Source organism: Capra hircus, chromosome 25 (assembly GCF_001704415.2).
Source record: "Capra hircus breed San Clemente chromosome 25, ASM170441v1, whole genome shotgun sequence".
In the NCBI taxonomy this organism is placed as follows: Eukaryota; Metazoa; Chordata; class Mammalia; order Artiodactyla; family Bovidae; genus Capra; species Capra hircus.
Genome location: NC_030832.1, coordinates 424,797 through 436,329, shown reverse-complemented (window position 1 = coordinate 436,329; position 11,533 = coordinate 424,797). Strand labels below are relative to the sequence as shown.

General features: G+C 68.4%; 2 protein-coding genes across 2 annotated transcripts; both read right to left on the bottom strand.

Moving 5' to 3' along the window:
* On the bottom strand, nucleotides 20-1,453 carry NHLRC4 (NHL repeat containing 4). Its single transcript, XM_018039840.1, has 2 exons — nucleotides 1,410-1,453; nucleotides 20-1,332 (listed from the first exon to the last, which is right to left on the bottom strand). The coding sequence occupies exons 1-2, from the start codon at nucleotides 1,451-1,453 to the stop codon at nucleotides 402-404; spliced, it is 975 nt and encodes a 324-aa protein (XP_017895329.1). The 3' UTR covers nucleotides 20-401.
* Nucleotides 3,171-6,853, bottom strand: PRR35 (proline rich 35). Its single transcript, XM_018039957.1, has 2 exons — nucleotides 4,263-6,853; nucleotides 3,171-3,999 (listed from the first exon to the last, which is right to left on the bottom strand). The coding sequence occupies exons 1-2, from the start codon at nucleotides 5,363-5,365 to the stop codon at nucleotides 3,378-3,380; spliced, it is 1,725 nt and encodes a 574-aa protein (XP_017895446.1). The 5' UTR covers nucleotides 5,366-6,853; the 3' UTR covers nucleotides 3,171-3,377.

Here is an 11,533-nt window from a genome sequence, read left to right as displayed (position 1 = left end):
CAGCCACACCTACCCTGCCTGCCTCCCTCTGATTAGGAGGCTGGGGCTAGAGCACTGAAAGGAGAGCGGGCCCGGGTAAGTGCTGGCGGCTGGCCCAACACGCCAGAGACATCCAGGCTTCAGCTGCTAGCCCCAAAGTGCAGGCCTCCTAGACCCTGGGGGCTGGAGGCAGCTGATTCCGGCTGCCCCCTGAATCTGAATCCTCCCCAGGAGAAGGAGAGGAGGCCAGGCCAGGGCCCACTATGATGGGGCTCAGGATGGTCAGCAAATGTCCAGGGTCAGGAGGGCGAGGCCCACGGCCAGGAGAACCCTGGGAAACCTGAACATTCCTCCCATCATGGTCCGGGCCCAGGGGGCTACGCCACGCACAGAAAGGGGCGCTGCAGCTCAAGCCCACAGTATCAGTCCAACTCCAGGTGGGACTGGTACACTTTGATGTTGCCGTCCTCTGCGTCTGCCACCAGCAGCTGGCCCTGGGGCCCACAGGCCACACCCAGGGGCCGCCTCAGCCCCTCGGAAACCAGGCAGATGGGCGCCCTGGCCTGGGGGAACAGGGTCACCTGGCGCCGCCGCTGGTCCGCCACAATGACACCGCCCGCTGCGTCGGTGCACACGCCTGCTGGGCTGCCAAAGGGGTGCCCGGTCAGGTCCCCCAGGGAGCCCAGGGGCTGGCGGGCACTGCCAAACAGCCGTACGTCCCCAAACTCCTCGCTCACAGCCAGGCCCCCGTCGGGCGCCAGGCCCACCCAGCAGGGGCCCTCCAGGTCCAGCAGGGAGGCAGGGGCCAGTGGCGCCAAGTCAGGGCCCAGTGTGAAGCTGTGCACAGCCCCAGGCACGTAGTCTGTCACCAAGAGGCGGCCAAAGGCATCTACAGCCAGCCCCCGGGGGGCGGAGAAGGAGCCCACCGTCACCCAGCGGCCTTGAGGGGCTCGGGCAGTGTGCTGGAGGGCACGGACAGCCCCGTGGACCAGGTCGCTGACCACCACGAGCCCAGCGGCCGTCACCGCCACATCTTCTGGCACAAAAGCCCCAGCTCCTGGCACGTGGCAGGGCAGGTGGCAGATGGAGCGTCCCTCGAGGTCCAGCACGTGGACGCAGGGTGCGGTACCCGCTGTCAGAAAGAGCAGGCCGTCTGGGGAGCAGTGCAGGCCCCGGGGTCCCCCGGTAGCCGCAGCGGGCGCTGGGATCTGCCCAAGCAGCTGGGGCCGCCGGCAGCAGGCAGGGTCTCCGGGAAGGTCCAGTGCGGGGCACCGTCCCTGGGCCGTGGCTGAGGCGCTGGTCAGGGAGGCCCAGGAAGTCCAAACAGGAGGCCCGGGAGCAGGCGCTGGGTGGCTGTCACGGCCTCAGCGTCTCTGAGCCAGTCCTCCAGCCCAGCCAAGCATGGGGCTGCAAGACAAGTAACAGCCCACCGTGTGCCGGGCAGCGCTGCGGGCCCAACACGGCTTCCTGGCATCCTGGTGCCCTCCTGACCTACAGACCTGACTGTCCCACCACGCCCCGACTGCCAGTCGTGCCTCTGGGCCCTGTTTTCCCGGCTGTGGTCCCTGAGCACAGTTCTGAGAGACACACGACCCCCGGACGGCTGTTGTTCCGCCCTGAGGTTCAAGAGGAGCTCAGGGCACCTCGCTGTCCGAGGTGGGGGAGGGGTGATGGATGAGCATTGTTTCTCTAAAGGCAGAGGAACGGGACCTTGTTGGAGACCTCCAGCCCTGATGGGTAAAGCAGGGGTCCTTTCCTAGGCCTCTCTGGCAGGGGGAGGGGTCTCCTACCTGGGACCAGGCTCCCTGGGCGGCAGTCCTGTGTTGTTGGAAACCAGAGCTCAAGGGTATGGGAGGAGCCACCTGGCCTCGGGGAGGGGCCGGCAGAGCTCTGGCCAGGTGGCCTTTGAGCTGCAGCCCAAGGAAACCTGAAGGAAGGAGCCCGGCACTCAGCTGCTACCCGCCAGACACCCTCCAGCACCGCCGCATTCCCGCCTTGGGGCCTTTGCACTGGCCTCTGGGACATTCCTCAACCTGCCCAGCTGGTTGCACTCAAGGTCCACCCAGCCACCCTCCCCAGGGGTCCAAGGCCTCTACTGCCACCATCTCAGGGGATAGCACCAGCTCCGTCCTCCAGCCAGACCATAAGTTCAGGACTGAGGGAAGGGCTGTGCCCCTGGCCTGCTGGCTAGCTCACTCACCGGAGCCCAGGGTGGGGGTGCCCCCACACAGGCTACACGTTGGGTCCTGTTTCTGCACCTGTGATGCGGGGATCACACACCTCCTGCAGAGTGAGGCTTACATCTGTCCAGTGGGTGCTGAGAAGTCGGGGTGCTAATAGGGAGCTGAAGTGGGAGGGGGCTCCCTCAGATTCAGGACCTGGGGATTCTCCAGACCCCTCGTGCATGGCTCAGCCCTCAGCCCCAAAGTCCCTCCAGGAAGCCCCTGGAAGGTGGGGTTCAGCCTGTGTCTGTCACCCAGAGCACTCCCTACCCAGCCGCCTACACCCCAGCTCTGGAGGCCGTGGGGGGTGGGCGCGATGCTATCTGCTGTCGCCACGGCTGATGGGCAGCTGCAGTCCTGATCCGACTGGCCCCAGCCCGGCCAGCCCAGCCTGGGGAGCCGGGAGCAGGCAGGTGCGGCCCTCCTGGGGCCACTCCTGGGTGGGCACAGAGGTGTGGCCGGCTCCCAGGCAGAGAAGAGATTAGCTGGGCCCAAGGGTCCCTGGGGCACCCCTCCCCCCACTGTGGGAAAGCCAAGTCTGGCCGCGCTGGGAGGGAGGCAGTGGGCTGTGAAAGCCACCCGATGCCTATCGCGGCTGCAGGGGCTGGCCAGGGCCCAGTGGAGGCCACGCTGCGCGACCAGCCCTGGGCCACAGCATGTGGGGCGCCGTTTAACCAGAGCAAGCAGCCTCCTGGACGAATCTGACATTAGGGCTGGCCGGCCAGACAGGGCTGGAGGCATGCTCGGGTCCCTGCCCACCACCCGTGTGCAGAAACGCAGAGGATCCGAGACTGTGCACGCCTGCCTCCCCCACCCCCGCTCTGCCCCCGTGGATAGCACCCCACTCTCTCCCCAGACTCTGGGTCCCCAGGGAGGGCCCAGGACACCGTGCCCTGATGCCCAGTCCGGGGACATTTACATGGATGGTGACGCTGCAGCGGCAGTGAAGAAGGAGCCCAGACGGGTGTGTGAAGGCGGTCTCCGTTTTAATGTCCACAACCGTGCTCACTAAGGGGCCCTGGGCAGTGCCTGCATGACCCCAGAGACAGGCGTGGCCACAGCGGGTGGGGGTCTGTCCCCAGGGCATGCTGGGGCAGGAGGGGAACAGGGCAGCGGGTGCAGGGCTGGAGGAGGGCACCCATCTGGGAAGGACCGCGGGGGCAGCGGGGGCTGTGGTCAGACCTCGGCACCCGGAGGGCTCTGCAGGCCCGGGATGGCCTCGGGGGGCCAGGAGCCCCCAGCCCCACCATGGGCACCCCAGCTGCTGGGAATGACAGGGTCCTCGGACGCCTGCAGGGGAAGGGCTGGGGGAGGGACACTGGAGTCGGCCTCACACTTGGTGGTGTGGCTGGTCAGAGGCTGGGCCGCCAGGAGGCTGTGTGGCTCCGGGGTTCCCCGGGCCAGTGTGGGGCCCTGCTCCGGCTGCGCCCACAGCCCCGCGGGCACCTCATGCCCCTTGGCGGGCGCCCGCTTCACAGAGAGGTCGAGGGGTGTGTCGGATGGCTGCGTGGCCCGCGCCAGCGCCTGGTGGATGGTGAGCAGCTCACGGCGGATTTTTCCCAGCTGCTCCCGCAGGGGCCGTGGGGCCAGGCCCCCGGCAGGCGCCAGCTGGCCCAGGCGCTGCTCCACCCTAGCACAGTCGCCCAGGGCCCGTGTCAGGTCCCCGCCCACGTGCCCGGGGCCCCCCAGTGCCAAGCCAAGTGGCTGCAGGGGCAGGGAGGCCGCGGGGCCAGCGGTCTCGAGGTCGCTCAGCTCCTCGTCTTCGGGCCAGAGCATCGCGGAGGGGCCGGTCCGCAGGCTGGGGGTGGCGGGAGCTGGTCAGGAGGCTGAACTGTCCCCACGGTGCCCGCCCCTCACGCCCCTGTCCAGCCTGCCACCCTGGCCTGGGGCCTCAGAACCCCAGAAGGAAGGAAGGCTGGCTGTGTGCTCTCATTTTCCCCTCTGCAGCCTGAAACCCATATTCCTAGCGGCTGAGCTCTGGTGGGGGGGCGCCTGGCCACCCTGCCCCTCAGCCCTCCTCCCACCTCCCCGAGTGCCCCATGCCTGGGCCCCCACACCCACCTGCTCTGGGCACTGACGCTCGCTCGGCTGCAGGGGGCCTTCAGGGGTTCTGGCTGGGCCCCCAGGGCCAGCTTTCTCTTGGGGTCACTCTGGGCCGCTCGCCCCAGCTGCTCTTCCTGCCCAGGGTCCCTGAGAGTGCTGCGGGGCCAGGGCCCACCCAGCCCCGGCACTGGCACCTTCAGCAGCCCAGGGACCAGGGCCCCAGGTGGCCCTCTTGGGGGCACAGGGGGCTTGGCAAGGACGGTCTTACCGGCTGGCAGCCCCAGGCTGTGCTCCAGCAGCAGGGGATAGTACAGGCGGGGGACCAGGGCGGGGCGTTCGGGGGGCTGTGGGGCAGGGAAGGCAGCGGCTGGGGGCAGCAGGGGGCTGGCTGAGGCCAGGAAGGGCACATGGGCGGCAGCAGCCAGGGAGGGCCCCAGGTAGGAAAAGAGGCCTGGGCCAAGAGGGTAGTTGACACCCAGCAGGGACAGGTGGAGACTCTGGGCCTCGGGGAGCTCCCCGGAGCTGGGCGGGGGATAGCAGGGAACACTGGTCTCGGGGCCCATGGCGCCCACCACGGCCGCACTCCTCCGGCCCCCGCCCAACCCTGACTTCCACGACTCAGCCAGGAGGCCCTCCAGGCCCGCACCCTTATGCATGTCCCCGGCCTCAGGGGGTGGTGTCCCTGGGGAGGAGCCCTCAGCCCCCTGCCGGGGGCCCCCGACCTGGCGGCGCAGGGAGAGGACATCGGCGGCCGTGAGGTCCAGGTCGGGTGTGGTGGGGGCGTCCGGGAGCCGCGCCCCTCGGGGCCGGGCGCCAGGGTCAGCTGGGGCCAAGGGATCCGCGGGACGGCCCGGGCTGGCCACGGGAGGCCGGGACGTGGCCGGGGTGCGGCGACAGGCCCAGTCAGGGGAGTCCAGAAGGAGGGACAGCGAGTCCTTGCAGAGGCTGTACTTCATGTGGTTGTAGAGGTGGGACTTCTCCAGGCAGGTGAAGGGGCACTGGAAGCATTTGTAGTTGTAGGGCTTGCCCCAGGGCCGCGGGATGTAGTGCGGCTTCTTGGGCTTCCGCGCCCGGGCGCGCGCCCCGGGGCCCAGGCGGCAGGAGCCGGCCTCTCGGGACATGGCGGCGGCTAGCGGGTGGGCCCCGGCCCCATGCCACCTGCGGATGGGGCCTGCGTCAGCGCCGGCACCCTAGCCGACCCCTCCCCGCCCCATCACCACAGCGGCCCTCCGCCTTCCTGGCCTCTGCTGTCCAGACCAGCAGGCCTCCCTGCCAGCCTTCCTGGAGGGTCAGCAGACACAGTCAGCACACAAAAACGGGGAAACGGGACTCAGGCAAACAGCAAATGCTTTCTTAGTGTAAGTATGGCCAAGCCAACATTTGGGCACTAAAAAATTGTTTGTTATTTATCCGAAATTTAAGTCCTGTACTTTCTTGGTTGACCTTACGTACATGTTGGCCAGTCCCCGGCAGGCCCAATTCTGGGGTGACTCCATCCACACCCATCTGCCCCACGCCGGCAGAGCCTGGGTCTCCGTCTACCCTGGGGGCACTGGTGAGTGACTGGAGGAAGCCAAGTATGAGCAGACTCACTCCTGGGGATGCGGCCCTTCCTTGTCTCACTCCACCCCCCGAGACCCCTGCTCCCGGGGCAGCTGAGATGAGGAACAGCAGAAGCTTTAAGAGCCTGTTGACACAGCACGTCCCTGCTCTGAAGGGTGTCCCTGGGCACTGCGGTCTCTGGGAGGGTCACCCCTCGCGGGCCAGGCCAGGCTGAGGGGCGTGGATGTCCGGCATGGCCCCACGGCATGGCCACCTGCTCAGCCCGGCTCCATCTGGGTGGCTGCCGGCAGGTCGGCGGCTGAGCCTGCCGCGACCGAGCTTGGCCAAGACCCTCCTCTCCCCACACCCCGCTCGCCTGCTCAGAAGCCACTCCGTGGTCCATCTGGGCTGCCACCTGGGCCGTCCACCGCCCCAGCGCGTGCCTCGGCCGGGGCTCGGCGAGTGCGTGCACACGAGCGTGCAGGGCTCCTACCGAACCCTCCTCACGCAGCACCCGGAGAGACCACCTCGGTGCGGCTGGGCCACCTCGGAACAGAGCCGGGCAGCTGCCAGATTGCAGGGGGCCCAGGCACACAAGGCTCACAGACCACTCAGAGTGGACAGGCCACCGGCCACGTGAATACACTGCACATGCACATACGCAGGCACCGAGGACGCGCAGGGTCACAGTCATTCACGGTGTGGACACACGGGCATGTGTCCCAGTCCCCGGGGCTCAGCTGGGCAGGGCTGGGGCAGTCATCGGGAGCAGATCGTCCTCCCTGCCGGCCTCCGGGCTCTGCACATGGCGGGGAGTCACGTCTGCTGCCTCCAAACACTGAGCGGGCAGCCCCATCCTGGGAATGGCCAGAGGGGCAGAGAGGGCCGTCCATTCGAACGGGCCCTGGGAGGGGGCTAGCACGGCCAGGGCTCCGGTGTGGAGGGCTGCGGTCATCCGGGAAGGGACAGAGCTCCCAGCAGGGCTGGGAGGAGGGGGCTGGCTGAGGAGAGGGGCTGGGGCCCCCGAGGGCCGCAGACACGCCCTGAACTTGGAGGTGGGTGCAGAGGCAGGCCCCACCCCTGCCCCCCGCCCCCCTAAGACACAGATGACAAATGGGTGTGTGTGCTCCAGAGACAGAGGCGGCTGTGCTGGCGCCATCGATCACCCAGCCCTAGGAGCCACACAGCTGTGCCGCCTGGTGCCACCACCACCCCACCTCCCAGCCGGGCCCCTGGACTGGGGGGCTCCTCCTAGACCCCTGGACTCAGCAGGCAAGAGGCCTGTCCTGCATTGGCCTTCAAAGCAGTCACCTGGCTGCAGGGGGGCTTGGTAGGGAGACATCCCAGTGCCACTGACCCCATGGGGGCCCAGAGAACAACCTGGTACCTGCCCAGCATGACTGTGCACAAGCAGAAGACACCCCAGACACCAGCACACACCCCACACCCCCAGAGGCATGTTCATTTGCACACGTGTCCCAACCCGTGACTGTGACTGGGTGCCTGTGCCCAGCGCAGCCTGCCCCCCATGTGCTCGCCCAGACACCTGGTCCCACTAACACTTCCCTGGCTGGGGGAGAGCTGACAGCCGCCCGGCAGGAGGCCCCACCCCAGGGGGTAGAGGGGGCACCCAACTCTTGGAGCCCCCACCAGCCACCGGGGATTAGAGCTTGCAGCTGGCGCCCTTGGGACTTGGGAGCACCCCACAGGGCGTGGTGCAGGTGACCAGGCTCCTCTGGGGCTGAAGTCCAGACCCCAACTCCCTCCCCGCTTCCCTCCAGGGCGTTCTCCTATAACGACGCAGCTGCTGCGCCCTAATAGTTCGTGGAGCCTGGACACCACGAAGTGGGGGATGTGGGGCTGGGGCAGCCCCGCCCACGCCCGGACAATCCTGGCGGCCTCTCGCGGCCCCCAAACTTCAGACCCGCCGCCGCCCGCGCCCGCTGTACCTGCACCCTGGGCCGAGCGGAGCCTGCTGCGCCGTGATAAGTCTGCGCGTAGCCCCGGGACCCCGCGGGAACTTCCCGCCCAGCCCCGCCTGGCGCCGCCGCGACCCCGCACCCCCGGGGACCCGCACGGGCTCTCGGGGCGCGACCCCGATTCCCGCCAGGAAAACTGCGGAGGGACCCCGCGCGGTCTGCGGTCACTCACTAGGCAGCGAGTCCCCGAAGCCTCCGCCACGGACCGCGTTCCCCGACGCCGACTCGCACCTACCGAAGTTGGTGGCAGGAGCGGCCGCGCGTGCGCCACGGCGCCGGGCTCCGGGGGGCGCGGCGACCTCCGACCCAGGCTCGGGGCGGAGGCGCCCGAGCGCCGGCAGTGATCCCCTCCCCACCTCGGGTGCACCCCCGTCTCTCCCACTCCCCGGCCCGCAGTCGCCCCCTCGGTCGGCGCACTCACCGGCCTCGCGCGCCGGGGACCGGCTCAGCAATCTGCGCCGCACCGGCAACTCGTGGATGGACTCCTGGCCGGTGACACCGGTGGCGCCGCCCGAGCAGGGCAGGGTCGGGCAGCCCCGTGGAGGCGCGCGCAGTGGAGACGCAGGTGTGCGGCCGAACGAGGGGCGCCTGGCACGTCCCCGCCCCCGTTGCCTGCAGGCTGCCGCTGGGGTGCGCAGAGGCATCCAGGTCTCCCGGGGTCCCTGCAGCGGTGTGATGGGGTGTCAGCGGCCGAGGGCGCAGGGAGTGGGGCCGTCAGCACTCATCCGTCAGGGCAGGGCTCTGGCCCCTGACAGCCCCTCCGCCTGAGCTAGGGCCTGGAGGCTGAGCCCCGGGACAGGAGACCTTGGAGAACAGAGCGGCTGAGGAGGGCAGAGCCCAGCACGCCCGTGCAGAGTCTCCTCTGCTGACCAAGGCTTGCCTGCAGTGCCCTTCTCTCTTCTCCAAACAGGAGGCTGAATGGCTCTGCACGCCCAAGCCCCTGCCCTGCCCACTGACAGTCACTGACTCCGGAAAAGAGGGTCCCATGCGCTCACTCCCGCTTTCTGGGAGCATTACCACCAGTCCCCTGGCAGGTGCTCTGGGGAGGGCCCTGCCCCTGCCCACTGCTAGGAGGCCTCCTTTCCACTGCCCGTCCCTCTTGGGAGGGCCGCTGAGCCAGGCGGGGCGGGGAAAGGGCCCACTAGGAAACACCGCCCCCTCTATCCTCACAGCCTGAGCCGCTCCACCGCCCACGGAGCTTGACTCCATGTTGATACCAAACGTCCAAACTCAATAGTCCGGGGCCCCACGTCTCAGCTGGGTCCTAGCAGAAATCCCCTTGAGCAGCCAGCACCATTCTGGAAGTGGACACAGATTGCAGGCCAGGCCAGTCGTGTTCCTCAGAGGATGTTTGCCTTTGTTCAGGGGACAGTGTCCGAACCCGGAGATGCGTGATGTCCATCTCAGGAGTGGGGTGGGGTCTGCCATCGGAGGGGCGTGTGCTGCCCTAGAGGCCCCCATGAGCGTCCGCCCCACCTTCGCTGGAGCCCCTGTCGAAGCCCAGGGCAGCGCAGCTCAGTGTGGGGACATGGGCAGTTTGGAAGGCAAAGGTGTGTCCCGCAGGGTCTCTGGGACGGAGCGCTCTGGGCCCTGTGAGCCTGGCCGTGGTTTCCCCAGCTGTGCAGGAGGGTGACTGGCCACGCGCTATTGCTGGCGCTCTGGTCAGCCCTGACTGGCCTTTGTAAGGAGCAGGACGCCCTGTTCTGGGGGCGTCCAGTGCCAGGACAGTGGTGTGAGGGTGACTTGTCCCGTGTCACCCTCCCTGATACGACTGGGGAGACCCCACTTCCCCCCGGCAAGCCCACAGGGCAGGGTGGGAGTGCTGGAGGGCTGCGGGGGGGCACGGCCCACCAGCCGTCCCTCTCTGCCTGCCCGGCCTGGCCCAGCTGACCAGCTGACCGTGCAGGCAGCCCCAGGCCGGGAGACAGCTTGAGCAGTCGTCACGCCAACAGCTCTGCGGAGCGTGGGGGCCAGGAGGCTGGCTCCTTCTGCACACAGATCCCGCTCCGGACACACACATCCAGGCCCCGGCCTGTCTTGGGCACTGCCCAGACAGGGCAGGGGGCACAGGTCACCCTGAGACCTGGGGCTGGGGGTCCCAGGGATGGCGCTGAGCTTCCTGGCCCCCCACTGCAGACTCCTTCTCCTGGTCTCTGGGAGGCCCTGCTGCTCACACAGGGGGCCGGCTGGCTGGAGGCTGTTGCCACCCTCCAGGGGAAGGGAGTGGCGTCTCAGGACAGCCTGGTGAAGCCCCGGAGAGGGGGGAGGAGGCCATGGAGGGCAGCTCAGCCCTGTGGACGGCCCTCCCCAGGGTCTGGGCGGGACACGGAGTGGTCCCGCCCCCTGAGCTCAGACTGAAGGGCATGGCCAGGCTCCAGGAGGGGTTCTTGTCAGGGGTGCAGGTGGGCTCCGAGCACACAGCAGGGGTCCCAGAGCTCGGCTGCAGCTGCAGCCGGACAGCCTGTCCCCAGTGCTGAGACAGGGTGCACAGACCACCCCCGGCCGTGGCAGGGGAGGCCAGTCAGCGGTGCTCTGCCTGAGCCACTGGGGGCGTTTCTGCTCCCTGCAGCTGGTACAGTGTGCCTGGAGCTTGTCCCACTCTCCACCCTGCAGTGGGGTGTGGCAGGAGATCATGGCCCACCCACAGGCCCCACCTCAACATCCCAACATGCTGGTGTGTGCTCCGGCCCAGGGATCTGGCCCTACCCTCTTGACGCTGCCTCTGCGTCAGGGACCCCCGAGCTCAGGGGCTTGATCCCCTTGCGGCCTGGGCCCGGAAACCTCTGCCCATGCTCCCTGGGTATCGGTCTGGGCCTGCAGACTGGGCAGGGGCCCCTAGGCAGCAGCCTTCCCTCAGCTTGTCCTGGTGTGGGGTGGGGGGACATGGCCCCTCCCTCCACCTCCAGGGAGGCATCGTGGCATTAACCTGCTCTGTCCGCTTGCCCAAGCTGTGCACCTGTCACTTCCACTGATGCTGGCACTTGTGCGCCAGGGGCACGGGGGCAGGACGGACAGTGGCTCCAGGGAAGGCAGGGCGACAGCGGTGTGGTGCCCGAGGCAGGCCTGTCTCCTCCCCTCAGCATCCATGCGCAGCCCTCACGAGGACTGGTGTTGGGGTCAGGCAGTCTCTGCTCGCCCCGTGGGAAGGGGGACAGTGGCACAGCCCGTGAGCAGGGTCTGAGCCCCAGGAGGGGTCAGCGCCAAGGGGACAATGGCCATGGCTCATGGTCACCCTCTTGCTGACGACACGTGGCAGCCCCCCAGGCACCCAAGAGCTCCACCAAGGGCAGAGCCCAAGTCATCCTTGGCACATCCCTCCTGCACACTTGAGGTGGCCTCAGGGACTCATGGCATGGTTCCCAGGGGCAAGGTCACACCTGGGGCCCTGAGGGCACTGGGGAGCCACAGCAGGTTCACTGCAGGCCTGTGAGGGGGCAGCAAAGCCGCACTGACAGGACGGGGTGACACTGGGACACTGGTGGGGGCTGCCACAGACCTGGGGGGGCGGGGGTGCGCCCATGGGGTGCATGCTCCAGGGAGGGCATTGTGGGGCTACCCAGCCGGCCCAGGACATGGGGCAGAGTGGGCCCACGCTGAGGGAGAGGGTGTGCAGCTGGGAGGATCCCAGCACTGGGACCCCAGAAGGCCTCTGGCCCCAAACCTGCTCACTGCAGCCCTCCCCTAATCAACGCCATCCTCTGGAAGCAACCCCCCCGTCCCTCCCCCAAAGCTCACTCAGGGGACCCCTGGGGTGGGATGGGACCAGTT